Source organism: Populus euphratica, unplaced genomic scaffold, assembly GCF_000495115.2.
Source record: "Populus euphratica unplaced genomic scaffold, PopEup_1.0 scaffold318.1, whole genome shotgun sequence".
In the NCBI taxonomy this organism is placed as follows: domain Eukaryota; kingdom Viridiplantae; phylum Streptophyta; class Magnoliopsida; order Malpighiales; family Salicaceae; genus Populus; species Populus euphratica.
This window is the reverse complement of record NW_011500003.1, coordinates 348,193-365,482: the sequence shown is the minus strand read 5'-3', so window position 1 is coordinate 365,482 and position 17,290 is coordinate 348,193. Positions and strand designations below refer to the sequence as shown.

The following is a 17,290-nucleotide window of genomic DNA, read 5'->3' as shown; positions in this document are numbered from 1 at the left end:
AAGGATACAATAAAGAGAGACAGGCAGAGAGTAAGGGGTAGAAACACATTCCAGGAAAGCAAGACGAAGCTGGCTAGATTACTTCAGTAGTAACTCACGTTGCCAAGGCTATCACAAGCCTATTACATATAACTTAATATATAAGAAAAGTTGCTTGGTTTCAATGACATTAATTCATATATAATCTTAGAAGAATATTGATTAAAATATTTAAAAATAATACTTTAATATAATAGCAATCTTTAATAATTTTCTTTACAAAATATTTTTATTCTAAGACTTTATATTTATTCTAAAATATTAATCAACTTTATTTTCAATCTGTTTCTTATTCATGATTTTTCATGATAAAAAATTTGTGGTTCGTGGCATCAGCTTTTACTAATTGGATAAAGATCCCGGGCCCATGAAGAGGAAGAAGCAGTCCATGGTCCCTCTGATGACTTCACGAGGGACGGAGTTTCACTTGAACTTTCATTGACAGAAGATTGAGCAAACTTGTTCTGTAAGGACGTAGCATACCTTGATGGATCAACCAATGTGCTTGGAACCATGACCAGTTCCTCGACATCAGTTTTTCCTTCAAGCATGCTCACTACTGTAGACATTGTAGGTCTAAGTGCTGGAGACTGATTTGTGCATAGCAGGGCTACATTGATCATTCTAACCACTTCTTTCTTGTTGAATTCAGCCCCCATTCTTGGATCAACCATATCCATTATGTCCCCATTTTTTTGTAAATATAGAACCTGAAATAACCCACAAAAAAAAAACTAGATATATAGCTGACTAAGAGTAAACATGAACAGACAATTAAGAGACTAAATGGGCATAACTTACCCAATCTAGAAGGCATACAACATTTTCATCCCTCCTAAATTTGACGTTGTTCATCCCAGAAACAATTTCCAATGCTACAACACCAAAGCTGTATACATCTGCCTTGTAAGTTAAGTAACCATATAATGCATATTCCGGTGCCATGTATCCCCTGCACAGAAAGAATAACTCAGAGACATTTTACTAGTTTGCTTCTCTAAAACATGTAAAAAATGCTAAATGTCTATTGTTTGTTTTAGTATTCGATAGGCAAAATTATATTTCTTCCAGCCTAAACAGGATTTCGAACCCTGGATGATAATGTGAATAGTGTATTCATTTAGAGGAACACAGCCATAGACAGGGAGACACTGATCCATGAGAACCCTGCAGTGTGTGATTTGAACCCTAGATGCCTGCCTACCACATATTTTGAAGCTAACCCCTTCCATCGGCACTTGAGCCCAGTTACAGCATCATACTGTTTAAGACTAAAAGCTATCTTAGATAAATGACAATACTTGTGTGTTTTCCTTACAGTTTGTTAATGTCATCGTTTCAGGATTTTTCATGTGTTAATATCAGAAACTCACATTGTTCCAGCAACTCTGGTGTCGATGTGGGTGTTGTCCTCGTCATCAAGCTTGGCCATTCCAAAATCAGATATCTTGGCGTTCATGTCCTTGTCAAGAAGGATATTGGTACCTTTTATGTCTCTATGAACAATTTTGAGTGTCGACTCCTCATGCAGGAAAACCAGACCTTTCGCTATGCTCACACATATCCTATGCCTTGTACACCAGTCTAGCTTCGTTGCCTTGATTTCCTTTGTCCCTGTAATCATCATGCATAACCCAACCCATAAATTTCTTCTTCACTAATTCTATTTAGATGCCATGAAAGGAACTTGTTTTCTTTCCCATTACTTTACATAAGATACTATGGGGAAGTGATCAGAGGCCAACCGAACAAAACATGCGCAAGGCTATTGTTTTCCATGTATTCATATACCAGCAGCAATTGCTTCCCCTCAATGCAACATCCATACAATCTAACAAGATTTGGGTGTTGCAGAGCAGAAATCATGCCTATTTCGTTCACAAACTCACGATTCCCCTGTTTTGATTTCGCCGAAAGCTGCTTAACCGCAATCTGAGTGCCATCTGATAGTACTCCCTGCAATGAGAATAATTTTAGACGAAGAAAGTAAGTTCACTATGTAATTCCTTGCTGATTTGATAAGAAAAAAGAAATAATACAGTAGATAAGTAGCTAGATGAAAACAAAAATCTGTACTATACTTTGTAGACACAGCCAAAACCGCCTTCTCCAATTTTGTTTGCTGGATCAAAGTCGTTCGTTGCGGCTTTGATTTGACTGAAGGTGAAGATACCAGTTAGCAGATCTAACCCAACAAGTTCTGCCCAAGGAATAAAAAGATATGTATATATTAGATGTTCTGCATGAATGATTCATCAAAGGAAGAACATAGTTTTTGCAGTCCTACCAGTGAACAGCAAATAAGATGCAGAGAATTGTTTAGTGCCGTGTTATTATTGTGACTGGATTCTCGCTAGAATTTGCAAAATAAAATAAATGTATCAACTGTACCTCGATCCCTCGATTTCCTTCCTCCCAAATAACCTTTCCACCAGGGAGAGGATAGAAGTATGAAAACGAGGAATAGTGACAAAACCACAGCCCCAGCGACAATGAATCTCTTCCTCCTGCCTTTGTTAGGAGGCTTGAAGTCTAGGCAGAAATAGAATTGCAGCAAGAGCAAGTATTGTCAGATCACAGTTTATTCCTTCATTGCCATGTCATTCCATTATATGTCAACCTACCAGATTCCACATCAATGGCTGATATTAGAGGACCATATGTTCCTTTTGTGGGAGACCTTGTGGTTCCTTTCCCAGCCCAATGAAGGCGGATCTCTAAAGCTCCATTGGTTACAGGTGCTGTATAATTATGAATGTATACCTTATCCACCCCTCCCGCTGCCTTCACTATATCAAAATCCTTCAGCACAACAATGTCCTGCGAGAATAATTGCTCAATTATGCTGCGAGAACAATTGCATAAGGAATGAATCTATGGTCTTTTAATTAATAGATACCTGAATATAAACATCAAATATCCGTCTTCCTAGACTGTAATAGGATCTGTTATCCCTCATTACTATCTCTGCAAAGTGCAGCTTGACTTTGTAATTCCCATTTGCCAGACAGGGAACGTAGTATGTGAGAGACAAAGGCGTGAGGCGTGCATTTGTGTACAATACAGAGTTGTCCATTCTGAGTATGGACGTGTTTTCTGCTATGTAGTTAACTAAGGAAGCATTAACATCCCAGAAATGTCCTGTGGTACTTATTTGCTTATCCTCCTCTCTTTTAGACACATATTTTGCTGCACCTCCCGGCTCATTATCTGCTTCGTAGATGGTGTTTCCAATGGTGGCTTCTGGTCCCCCACAATTTATGTGCACTGAATATCGCTCTAGAAATAAAAACGTTCATGGCCACCGATATGATTAAGCAGATTATAACACAAGAAATGTTAGGATCAGACCGTCTGCCAAATCGAAGCAAACAGAACAAAAACAATCAAACACAAAAGCGGATAAAGATTTTGTGATGCAGGAGCATCCTTTTCCTCCTGGAGTGGAAATCGTGGTGGGACCCATAATGTAAAGGCCCACACAAAGCTGCTATAGGCCCACAATGTATTTATGACAGAGACAATATTATCTAGTGAAAATAGGAATAAGTTTGTCCGTTAACATTTGTCTAGGCTTTTGGGATCAACTGGTTGTTTATTCCTACACCAGTTGAACTGTTGAAGGTCTTAGATTCGATTTTTTTCAGAGGATGATGATGCAGACCATTGCGTTTATGACTGAGATGCTATGACCTAATGAATATAGAAATGAGAAAGCGGATAGCTTTACAAATTTAAGAGTACCTTCAGAACAAACACTCAGGCACTCAACAGGTTTCCCGGAAAGATTGGCCAGATAGAATCATCAGCTTATTTAAAACAAATGACAGAGAAGAAGAAAAAATGATCTATGTTTTAGATATTTATCAAAGTAGAAGCTTACGAATAGTTCCCTCCCCAAGTACTTTTGAACAGATTTCTGGCAAGACAAGAAGAGTTAAGTTTTGTAGGTTATGAAGTGAAGGGTGATGTAAAAAGAAGCAGACTTTCAAAATCAAAGGCAAGGCAAGGAAAATGAAATCAATCTTACAGTGTTTCTCTACATTTTGCTTCCGAAGTAAAATTGTTGTAAGAAAGATCGATTTCGCTGCACACAAAGATAGCTTCCTTAGACATTCAGCCAGTATTTCTGAATTTTTAACAAAATTGCATGCACATGTTACCTTTGGGTTGCTATCTCAATGCAGAAGAGATGAATAGACAGAAGAGATGAAGACAGTTGGGAGAGAAAGGACATGTCCTCACCTCACGTCTTTTCTGATTTTAACAGATAAAAATTCAATCCAAAACTATACAAATTTATTTTTATATCTTCATCTTCGTCACTGTAACCAAACACATTTTTGTCCCTAATGTATTTGTCCATTCTATTCAAGGACAATAACTAAATGAAACCTTGGAGATAGTTTGATCATTCATGCACAGCTGTACTGAAAACTATCTGGAAACTGGGAAGGATAATCTGATTTCCAGCTTCTCATCAGTATAGCTCTTCAAAGACTAGGACATATTATTAAACCTACAGATACGCATCTCTTATAGGATCAGGGAAACCTGAAGTTCATGATTAAGCTTTTGGGTTGACAATGTTCAGATAAAGGCAAACTGAAGTTGATCATTTCTGTCTTTCAGGGGAGTTAATGAATAAATTATCAAATAATTCTAATTGAGTAAAAAGAAAATATATTACAAACAAAACTCTCAAAAATCATAATTTATATACAGAAATTAAGAAAAAAACTAACATACTAGCGAGTATCTCTTTTGTCGATCCAATCTGGGATGGGCCCTGTAAGCATGTTCCTTGTAAGATACCTATGCAGAAAGTAAAAATTGTCATTCGGTTGAACATTTGTCTAAGGCTATCATTGTAAAAGACTGTCTAGAGGACAAGTTTATCATCATAATGGCTGTACTCTACCATGAGAATAACTTGAAAAAAGGATTGAGCTATCGGATCAGCTCTGGTCAACATTTTTATTTTAAAAAATTAATTTTGTTCCATTCTTTTCACAAGATATTGACCCGATCAGGCTTGGACAGGGTTTGGCCAGGTTGAATAGGTTTGACAGTCTTGTATGGTTCAACTAGAATCTTGGCCCTGTCATGCTCCGAGTCCTGGATTTTCTTGGACTAGTTGTCTGACTGGTTTAGGTTTAATAATTATGCTTTCATATGGCAAACATTAATTTCAGAAGGTAATATAATATAGTACACTTACATTTTCTCCAAGCTTTTTAGGCCATCATAATTTGTTGGAAGTGAACCATTTAATCTGTTGAAACTGAGATCCCTGTTTTCGAAAAGAAGGTAAAAAAAATAAATTAAATACCAAAACTGAGATCCCTGTTTTCGAAAAGAAGGTAAAAAAAATAAATTAAATACCAAAACTGAGATCCCTGTTTTCGAAAAGAAGGTAAAAAAAATAAATTAAATACCAAAACTGAGATCCCTGGTTCATAATGCATTTTGAAAGTTATTTACAAATAATAATTTAGTTGCAATCTAAAGACAGCAGCTCTAAGTATCCATGAGATTCACACTTCAATCTTCATGACAGAATGGATGATGTATAAGGAATAGAGTGAATACAAAATTTTCAGGTGTGCCATTCCGGTCAAATTTATGGGAAAATTTCCTGACAAGTTGCAGTTGCTCAACAGCCTGCAATATACATTAATTCCATGTAAGCTAAATATATATGCTGTGTTGTAAATTAAATATGATCCTGATATGAGAGTATCAGCTGCAAGAATAACTCACAGATACTTAATGCCTTTTATAGATTCTAGGTGGGGAAACTCTGAACCATCTCCAAGTAGGTTACTTATTTTTCTGCTCAATATTAGACAGCATATATAAATGTGAGATGATCGGGATAAAAGTTGTAACTGAGACCATAAATTTAAAACAAATATCTTACAGATCAGTTAGATTAGTCAAGTGAGAGATGCTTGAAGGAATGGGTCCAGTGAAACCACCAGCTTGGATCTCTCTGTTAATACAAAATTAAAGGGGGATTAGGGTTCTGCTTCACTGATGAGATTCAGAACTTGTTGTAGAAACTAGCACATACAATATATCAAGTTGTTTCCAGCTCTGAATAAAATCAGGTATTCTTCCAGTGAAGTTATTGCTGCTAAGCCTTCTGCATTCGCCGAACCGAAAACACAGAATCATGAAACTTGGAGAGTAAAGAGATGCATCTGTAATATCAAATACTGCAACTAATGAGTATGATACACAATAACCATGTGAAATGAGAACCTACAGTTCCTTCAATCTGGTAAGATTAGTGAGAGCCGGGGGTAACTCTCCAGTGAGATAATTGGCACTGAGAGTTCTGCAATCACAAAAGGAGAAAAACACTTAGCATTCAATAATCAGTTAGGACTTAATTTCTAATACAAAAGCTTGAATGAACTGACAGATTCTCCAGGTTAACCAAGCGTCCAAGCTCGGGGGGAACAGTTCCAGAAAACATATTGTTCTGAATGTTCCTGCATAAATGCCAACTCTCAGGATTACTCCTGACTAAACAATTGAACAGATTAAATAATTAAAAAAAGACAAGAAATTGACTAGTCGAAAAAAGCATACAGGGATCTAAGTGTGGTAATCCTTCCCAGATAGCCAGGAATCTTTCCTGTCAACCGATTCACGCCGATAGACCTGTTGTTTATACAATCTATTAATTATGAGTAAGCAATTCCTTGGCTAGAAAACATGAATGCAGTATTTTCTTACAATAATTCCAGCTTGGTATTAGCCCATTCAGGTGGTATATTGCCACTCAGGTAGTTGGCCCAGAGATCTCTGCAGAGCCGATAGAGTTCTAATAAAATCGAATCATACAACACAAATTCGCGGTGCTCAATCTGTAGAAATGTAGTCATTTGAAGCACTGCTTACAGATGTTTAAGGCGTGGTAGTTTCTCGATAGGCTTTGGGAGACTACCGTCAAGATCTTGTCTTTTGAGATATCTGCATTGCAACACACGGACCCATCAACTCCTCAATACTTTCAACCATTGCAAATCAACATTCTTATGTCAAGAAAATACATGACAGAACTCATCAATGCATTTCTTCGAATGATTTTAAACTCTTAAGCCTAAACTTCTGACAAATGGACCTTTCCTTCGCTGAAGATCCTTTCTTTGCTATTCACTACATGTTTAGCTTGTTTTTATATAATTTTACTGCTAATGAATTGCATCTGAATTTCTCAAAATAAAATTCAACTATCGAATGGGGTTTATGAGGAGATTTAATCCACCACAAATAGTCCTCCACTGTATTATTTTCCGGTGCTACGGATTATTTTCTTAGCATAAAAAATTATTTAAGCATTATTAACATGTTTTCTAATAAAAAAAATATTTTTTAACTTGAAATATGATGCATATTAAACGAAATATTTTTTAAATATTTATTTGGTGATATATTAAATGATATATTTAAAAAAAAAATTATGACAATGACATATTAAATCGATTTTAGTTAACTTGTCAAGTTTGTGACCGACGATCATGTTTACCTTATAAAAAAAATTATAATAAATTATAAAAGTCAATTATTAATTAACCCAATATTGTTAAAGGATAAAATAGAAAGAAGAAAAAACCTACATAAATCAACCACAATCAACCTCCAAACTCATAACTCGAGTTATAAAATCGAGATAATCTAAAAAAAATGAAGAGTTATAAAATCGAGATAATCTAAAAAAAAATGAAGATCAATTTCTAACCAAGCTAATGTTAAAGATTGAAATTATACAAAAAATCAATTAAAAAATAACAAGAAAAAACCTAAGTCAATCCGGACTAACCTATTAAAATTGTAATCTAGGACAAGAGACAAAATAACTTAAAAAACAAATAAAAAAATTACAAAGCTCCATTTCCAATAGATATAATGTTGAAAGTTGAAATTAAAAAAAAAATCATTTAGATCAAAATAACTCAACAAAAATCAAATTAAAAAAAACTATAAAACTTGATTTTCAAAAAGCCTAATAGTGAAGGATAAAATTTAAAAAAAATCAATTGTAGAACGAAAAAAATAAAAAAGATATAACTTTATAGAAATTAAATTAAAAATATTACTAAGCCCAATTAAAAAAAATATTAAATTAAAAAGAATAAAAATTTTAAAAAATAAATCCGAGTTAATATGATTAACCATTAAACCTGCAACATAAATCATAAAATTAAAATAAATTCATAAAAAATCAAAATATGCTACCAACATTTTAGTGTTGAAATTAAAAGAAAAAATTAAATGCATGAAATTAATATATAACTAATAAAAAGAATCAAAGAATGGAGGAAAATTATGTAGCAGAATTCCTAAAACAATTTAATATTTAAAAAAAATCTAAAAAACTAAATAAAAAAATATATTAAATTATCGAAAAGTAGAATTTAAAAAAAAAATTATGAGCGTGACTACTTATCCACACATTGAGTAATTTGTTAATTCCTTCAACTAGCTCCATCAGAATCCTTCACACCTCAAATTAAAACTGAAACAAAAGCATGGAGTGGTAAGTGAAGAAATATACATGGCAACAACGTGGCACGCTTCCCCAGGAACCGGGCAATTGCAAACAACTTTATTGTCAGCATCTGGCTTGAGAGGTAAATTTGTATCATTGCACAGTTTCATATTGCGATTCCAGCCTTTTTTGCCCAGTTGTGTTGCTACTTCAAGCAAGGCTTCCTCTGCAAAAATCAAAATTAAATCTCAACTTCTACAATTCCTTGCCAAAAAAAGTTTGCAAAAAACACAGAATTCTGCTAAAATCTCACTGCAAGATGAAATTAGTAACATGGTTACAGAATTAATTCGGCAATACAATCAAATTTGATGACTGTATTATTGAACGGTATATGACGCAGTGAGGACTTTGCAGATAAAAGAACTCCTGCTAGAAGGCGTTACAAGTGCATGTCTTCCTCTAAACATTAAAGAATCTGCCCATCTGGACCAAATTAAAAATTGTACCTTCATCAGGAGCAAGGTTCCCAACTTGGGCCTCCAAGTTAATTGCTCCCATGCAAAACATTAGTAACATAAGCACAAGTAAGCTAGACGTGATTCTCAAGATATCAGAGAGTGCAGGAGCCATCTTGCTTTTAACTCTGCAATCCACTCTACGAGTTAATATATAGGCCGCCTGAAGAAAGCTTTATGTATAATTATAGTTGACTTATCAGAATGGTGTGTGGGCAAAACGCTGTGGAGATCACTCCGACACGGAGAACTATTCATTGTGACAGTTAATTAATGATTGGAGAGTGGTTTCGTGTCTTTTTCAATGACAAATTCGTCATTAAAGGAATGAAATGGTCATTAAAGGTATTTAGGAGTATTTTTATCTTTTCAGTGTTTTTATTAATACAAAAATCATGAAGGATGTTTTAGATTTTTTATTATAAATACTTAATTTTTTTTTTATTTACGTGGGGTGTCCGGGCCAGTTTGCGCGCACCACGACTAATCCCCACAGCCTACTGAATACCCGCACCACGATTAATCCCCACAGCCTACTGAATACCCTGCAAACCTAGTAGGCATGTAAGGTACCGCGGGGATGACAGACACTAGGGCTCGAATCCAGATATAGTAAAAGGAAACAAGCCATGTACTGGTTTACATAAATACTTAATTTTTAATTCAAAAGATTGTAGTTGTCAGGCTTTCACACATAAGTGCATGGGATGCACTCGTGACTTTTAAGCAGCTCATGTTACTTCTTCTAATAGCCAAATCTGTAGTTCTTCATGCCATTGGAATCATTGCCTCGCCCAGCTTTCCCTCTTACTGGGTTTTCATAATTTATTATTGGTGGTTTTTTTTTGTTTTTTTATATAAAAAAGTGCATGTTTTTTCTAAATTTTTTCTTTTTAATTTTAGTTTTTATGTTTTTTGTTTTTTATTCTTATCCTTGACCTTTAAATTATAATTTTTTATATATTATTTTTTTAATTCGATCCTTATTCTTTTGATTTCTATTTTTTTTTTGTTTTTTAATTAAAGTTTTATTGTTTTTAATTTTATTCTTTAATAAAAATTTATGTTATTTTTATTTTGTTTTAGCCTTTACTCTTTTTATTTTTGTTAAAGTATTTTTTCTTTTCAATTTAACTTTCTAATTCAATTTTTTTTTATTTTCACACCCATTATTTTAATTATAATTTTTTATTTGATTTCATTTTTCTCTCCAGTTTCATCCTTCAGAGTGTGTGATTTGTTAAAAATTAACTTTAATGATTTTTTTATTTGTCGTGCTTATGATATGATAACATGTTTAGGAGTTGATACAGTTAAGGATTCTTGTTTTTCTTATTTTCTCTTGGTATTTTATTATTCTGCATTATTTTTTTAAGATTGCTTTTGTAATTATTTTTAATTTTTTTATATTGATATATCTTGATCTCATTACTTAAATCATGGGTTTTGCAAGTTTTTTTCAAATAGAGGTTTTTCTTTTAAAAAATGTTTTGTTTTATATTTATTTTTAAGAATTATTTTTCTTATTTTATATAGATAAGCTTTGTTTTATAAAAAAATATTTATTTTATAAAAAATATTTTTGATATGTTCAGCCCTACATTGTGTTTTTTTTCCTTTCCTTGCATTACATTTTATTAATTTTAATAAATAAATTTAGTAGATATAAACATACAAATATCTTATTTTGTAAAATTAAATATCTTAATCTATATCTATCTCTTGATTTTTTAATTTTTTCTTTAGTTATTGTTAACAATTTTATTTTTTTATTTATGTAAATAATTTTTTATTCATTTAATTAAATATCTACATAAAAAAAATTATTTACACTTTGAATTTTTTTATATAAAAATACATTACAATAGCTGTATATCCAGATTTTTAACAAAAATTGTAACGGGAAGACTGGTAGGTCAACAATTGTACCGTGTACAAGTCAAATATTTAGTAAAGAGACAAGCACCCACGAAAATACACCCTTGTCTGTACTAGACGACTTTGCCCTTCCATTTTATCTCTTCGTCAACGGGAAGATTGGAAGGTCAAGAACTAATAATAAATATCATTGGGAAATTGGAGAGGAAGAATCCAAATTAAGAAATACGAATTTTACGTTCACATATTCATTTGCGTGTGAAATGGAGAAAAGATAGTATTTTGGAACCACAAAACCATCGAAGAGGCTCACCGATAGTTTCTTAAAAAGACGGTCTATCAACGTTTTATTAGGTATTGTTTAGTTATTTTGCAGAGATAACATAAACAAAAGCAATGAAGCTAAAAATATATTTAGTTGAAGTGAGATAGTCAAAGATATAAAAATAATTAAAAAATAAATTTAAAATAAATATTTATATTTTTAAAACATGAGGCGCAAAGATGACATGTTTTTAGAAATAATATTTAATATTCTTTATTCCTAAAATATATTTATAAAAAACTTTTAATTCTAAAATTATCTAACTAAAATATGTAAAGATAAAAATAATTATCATCATGATTTTAAACCTGACTTAGATGTCGACCGAGGACAAGATCCAAGTCACACGTCAAGAGAATCAACTCTAGATGACTTGAATCAATGTAAAAATAAAATTAGTTATTATTATAATTTTAAAATCTAACATGAGAGTCGACTCGAGGCAAGGTTTCAATCACGGGTCAAAAGAGTCAATTTATGTTGACTTGGATTAATACAAGGATAAAAGTAATTATTATCATAGTTTTTAAAATCAACTTGGGGGTCGACTAGACAAGGTTTGTAGGATCAACCAGGGTTAAACTAAGTCAATGCATGAATAAAAATAATTATCATCATAGTTTTAAATTCTAACTCATAGATTTGACAGTTTAATTCGAACCAAATCAATATCAATTCGACCTGACCTAAATGTGCAAGTATTATTTGATTTTTCATCGTTATTATTTGATTTGATCTTGTTGGATTCGTTAGGAGTCGCCACCTAGTATTTAATTGAAGGTTACTAGGAAACCTGGTTGTACTGGTCTTGTTAGAGATTCGCAAGTAAGGGACTGGTTGTGGTTAGGAAATGTATTAGCGCCCCTAACGCACCCTACCTGAGGTAAGCTGCTTCATGGACTTGATGTGTTAAAGAAGTTTTAAAAATTTTGTCTTTTCATCGGATTTTAGAAATACAACTTCCGTAAAAGTTTGTACTTCTACCCCGTGATCCAATCAAAATATTAAGTTCACATATTCATTTGCATGTGAAATGGAGAAAAGATATTATTTTGGAACCACAGAACCATCGAAGAGGCTCACCAGTAGTTTCTTAAAAAGACGGTCTATCAACGTTTTATTAGGTATTGTTTAGTTATTTTGCTGAGATAATAGAAACAAAAACAATGAAGCTAAAAATATATTTAGTTGAAGTGAGATAGATAAAGATATAAAAAAATTAAAAAATAAATTTTTGTATTTTTAAAACATGAGGTGAAGAGATGACATGTTTTTAGAAATAATATTTAATATTCTTTATTCCTAGAATATATTTATAAAAAACTTTTAATTCTAAAATTATCAAATTAAAACATGTAAATATAAAAACGATTATCATCATGGTTTTAAAACCTGACTTAGATATCAACCGAGAACAAGATCTAAGTTACAGGTCAAGAGAATTAACCCTAGATAACTTGAGTCAATGTAAAAATAAAATTAATTATTGTTATAATTTTAAAATCTAACATAAGAGTCGACTCAGGGTAACATTTCAGTCACAGGTCAAAAGAGTCAATTCATGTTGACCTAGGTTAATATAAGGATAAAAGTAATCATTATTATAGTTTCTAAAACCAAGTTGGGGGTCAACGAGACAAGGTTTAGAGGGTCAACCAGGGTTAAATTAAATCAATTTATGAATAAAAATAATTATCATTATAGTTTTAAATTCTAACTCATAAATTTGACAATTTAATTAAAACCAAATGGATATCAATTCGACCTGGCCTGACCTGGATATACAGGTATTTGTTAGATAGTTACCGTACTCAATACATAATGGGTAGGGTATAGGTATTATCAAACCTAACCCGAAATTGACCCTAAATGAATATGAAATATATATTGATATTTTTTGAACATTTAAAATTTTTTTTAATACAATATGATATATACATATCTTAATATTGACATAAAACTCATAAATATGTATAATATTATCATTTAATATGTAAATACTTCAGATATATATATATCTAAACTATTTTTTTTTATAGAATAATAGGTAATAATAGATAATGAATAACCATATGGATGCCCGAGACTCGATGGATTATTTATAAATATCTAAATTTTTTACCTGATAAATATTGGGTAGGGTATGGATATCTAAATTTTTTACCTGATAGATATTGAGAATGATATGGATATCAAGAAATCTAACCTGCAGATACTCATTTTTATACTTACCGACTTGAGAGTTGGTCAACTCGGATTGACCTTAAAAAAATTTCAGAAAAGAATCAAAGCAACCTTTTTTTAACACAAATAAATTCAAAAGTAATTAGTTAATGGGTTTTTCATTGATTTAGGTCGGGTTAATTATTCTTCTATTTTTTTAAAAAAACTTAGATCGTTAAGGCCTCACTATGTTAGTTTCTTAAAAAGATGTTATATCTACGTGTTATTTGTAAAGAATCATTTTAACCCAATAACTTAAACTTTTAGATAAAGTATCAAGATATAATTTATATTTTTTTCTAATACACCGCCTCAAGTGAAAGCTTTTAGATAAGGTTCTATAATATAAATCATATCTTGTAACCTTACATAACAGGTTAAATTATAAGTTGAGATGATTCTTTGATATGGTATCAGAGTCTTGATGACCAAGCGATCCTGAGTTTGAATCTCACCATCTTCATTTATTTGATAAAAATTAAGCATAGGGTAATATGAGTCTATACAAGTTTCAAGCCCACAAAGCTTTCACTTGAGGGGTGTGTTAGAAAATAATATAAATTATATCCTAGGACAATTATTAAATTGAAATGGTTCTTTAACATTCTAAGAAATAATCCTTCCTCTGTTTTTCTAAAATCAGATCGTTCAAGCCTTACTATGTTGGTTTCTTAAAAAGATGGTATATTTACATGTTATTTTTGTCAAAAAAAAAATCATTTTAACCCAATAACTTAAGTTTTTAAATAAGATTCAAAAATATAATTTATATTATTCTCTAAAAAACCATCTCAAGTAAAAATTCATTAGATTTGAAACTTACACAAACCCACAATATATTGTGCTTCATTTTTATCAAATAAATAAGAATAATGAGATTCAAATTAGTAATCACTCAGTTATCAATCTTAAGCTATTATGTGAGGTCTCAAGATATGATTTATATAATTATTTAGCATACACCCTCAAATGAAAAACATTTAAGCTTGAAACTTGCACAGATCCATACCATCTTGTACTTGATTTTTATCAAATGAGGATGGTAAGATTTGAACTCATGACCACTTGATTATCAAGACTTTGACATCATGTTAAATAACCAATTCAACTCAAAAACTTAAGCTGTTAAGTGAGGTTCTAAGATATAATTTGTATTATTTTCTAACATACTTTCTCAAGTGAAAGCATTTTTAACTTGAAATTTGCACAAACTCACATTATTTTGTATTTGATTTTTATTTAATAAATAAGAATTGTGAGATTCGAACTCATAATCACTTGGTCATCAAGATTTTGATATCATATTAAAAAACTATCTTAATTTAATATCTTAAAATTATAAAAAAAAATTCCAAAATAAAATTTATATTATTCTATAACAATTTTAATCATATAATTTATAGAAATTAACAAAATTATAGTCCTCGAACAGGAGTAACGAGGATACCTCGGATGTGTGAGATTGGGAAAAATCCAAAGTTTCATATCATGGAAGAAAGCATACGTTTAGCATTTAGACAATTAATGAAAAAAAAATCATCCCTGTGAGCTTAATAATAAATCATCTACATTTATATGAATATGGTAAATCATTAAACCTCAGGTGAGAGAGTCAGTCTGAAGATGTGAGGGTCATATATTCGATCCATGGACATTGTGTATCCCTTTCTGTTTCTTTGATTAGATTATCCACGTCGCATGTCATTCAATTTCAATAAGGCCAGGGACCTGATTATAATATTGAGGTGTTGGAGAACACAGTAATATATAGAAATTAATTTAAAATAAAAAAATATAATTTTTTTAAAAAGTATTTTTATTTTAAAACAAAAACAAACTCACATTTTTATCTTTTTGTCTGGGAATCGTTTGAACTCACTTTCCATTGGCAATTTCTTACCACGAAAGACTCACTACCAACAAACTAAATCAGAAAGGCAAGGAGTGAGTCTATCCAAGAAAGCATGAAGTGGTAGGAGCTGGGTAAAAAATAGGAGTGTCAAAGGGCAATAATACCTGAGTCAGTAGAGGAGGCGCAAGCGATAAGGACATCCAAAAGTTTCATGTCGTGAAAGACAAAGCATGTGTTTTAAGTAATCTAGAATCGAGTTTATTTTCTTTTTTAAACATTCAAAGATAAGTATCCAATTAGGTCTATTTTAAGTAAATTATCCAAAATAGTTGCTTTATTGATCTTGCTTTTGAAATGAAAATCTTATCATGCTTAGGAGAGGAAAGTTTTGTGGCGCACAAGGAGTAATTAATGATATTTTATTAATTATCTTTTAGATTTTTATTTTTTAAAAAATATAGATGTAATAAAAAAGATTTTGAAAAAATAAAAATAAAATAATAAAATTTCTCTTTACGCCCCCCATAAAATTATTCCTCAAGAAAGATATATATAAAAAGAAATGACAAAATCATATCAAATATCACTAGAAAGTGATAAGAATTATCTCACCTATGAAAAAATTAATTTTGCTCAAGAATTCGTAAACATTATTTCTTAACGTAATACTGAGATCGACAATCCACATCGCGTTATAAGTTTTGCATGGGCTTATTAGCTGTTGCAAAATCTGCACGTTCCATATAATTTATTAAAACACTCTCACAAGCATATACTTAAAATTCTGATTCTCATTTTTCATTATAAAACTAAACATATTGATAAATATTACTTAGAAATATTTAACAAGTCTATAATATTATATTTAAAGTATTTATATTATATGCATAGTTTCATTTTGATACAATAAACTATATATAAATATGTAATACAATAAAAAAATTCCATTATTATACTTTTTATATCTTATTCTTTTATTTTAAGTGATTAAATATTTTATTTTCTATGATATTGTCAAATATTGAAAAGCAATTCAATTGTCATAAAAAAAACACTTTAAAAAAAAAATACTATTTTCTACAAATGAACGAGTCCTTAGTATTTTTAGGTAATTGGCCATGTTTCCAAATTTAGTGGCTAAACAATGTACAGCATTACTCAGGTATCGCATGGAGGGTTTTTGAAGCTAACATCAACATTCCAAATTTATCGATATATAATGCATCTGATTAAGTCTGTGGTCCCTTTTAATTTAATCGGAATTGAAAGAGATTTTCTTTTAATAAACGAAATTGTCTAAAATATACTCTGGCCATGGAAAAGTAACGTTGACGTGTATAGTCTTCTCAAACATTAAAGGGAAAGGATAAGTTCCAATTAAAGTGACCTGGAAAACAATAAAAGCTTCCCAGCAGAGAGGTTGGTTCTGATATTGAGCTGCTCCATTTATGAGCTTTGCTGATGCATCTCCAATGAAGTATGATGATTTATTGCCCAAGATTCTTTCATGCCTTACCTTTCTCTTTTATATTTCACTACCACACCTTGCAGACAAATACTTGGATATAAAGTTTAAATTTTGGAATTTGATTCAAACTTCGTTTGGAATTTGTTGCAGACAAATACTGCAGGCAAATACTTGCAGTAGTAGTGTTAGTCTGTTGCAATAGCATTTGGTTAATACACAGTGAGAATATAATAGACATGTAGCTTTGTATTTTTTATTTTAAAAATACAAGAATTCACTTCAGAACTATTGGCTTGGTGTGAATTGGTGGCAGCGAATTATTTTTTGTTGGGACCAGCATTTGGCCTTGTTAATGTATCTGTATGCTAACAATTTACAACTTATCTCTTAGATATTTTATCAACCATCATACATACATCAATTTCTGTCAGTCTACATATTCACTACGATCAAGCTCGTCTAATTCTCTTTCAATCAATTTCTG

At 31.4% G+C, this 17,290-nt stretch overlaps 1 protein-coding gene across 2 annotated transcripts; it reads right to left on the bottom strand.

The window, feature by feature from the left end:
- Positions 1-286: 286 nt before the first annotated feature.
- LOC105140991 (probable LRR receptor-like serine/threonine-protein kinase At1g07650) lies at positions 287-9,283 on the bottom strand. 2 transcript variants are annotated; one of them, XM_011048047.1, is made up of 24 exons: positions 9,052-9,283; positions 8,609-8,768; positions 6,952-7,023; positions 6,787-6,855; positions 6,640-6,711; positions 6,468-6,539; positions 6,311-6,382; positions 6,116-6,187; positions 5,963-6,034; positions 5,803-5,874; positions 5,632-5,703; positions 5,261-5,332; positions 4,789-4,854; positions 4,070-4,126; positions 3,923-3,958; positions 3,784-3,818; positions 2,939-3,318; positions 2,664-2,859; positions 2,431-2,571; positions 2,121-2,245; positions 1,785-1,995; positions 1,413-1,653; positions 841-991; positions 287-749 (listed from the first exon to the last, which is right to left on the bottom strand). In XM_011048047.1, the coding sequence occupies exons 1-24, from the start codon at positions 9,173-9,175 to the stop codon at positions 372-374; spliced, it is 3,018 nt and encodes a 1,005-aa protein (XP_011046349.1). In that variant the 5' UTR covers positions 9,176-9,283; the 3' UTR covers positions 287-371. The 2 variants fall into 2 exon arrangements, with proteins under 2 accessions (XP_011046349.1, XP_011046350.1); XM_011048048.1 differs by having other exon boundaries at positions 2,121-2,239; positions 9,052-9,282.
- Between the last annotated feature and the right edge of the window lie 8,007 nt (positions 9,284-17,290).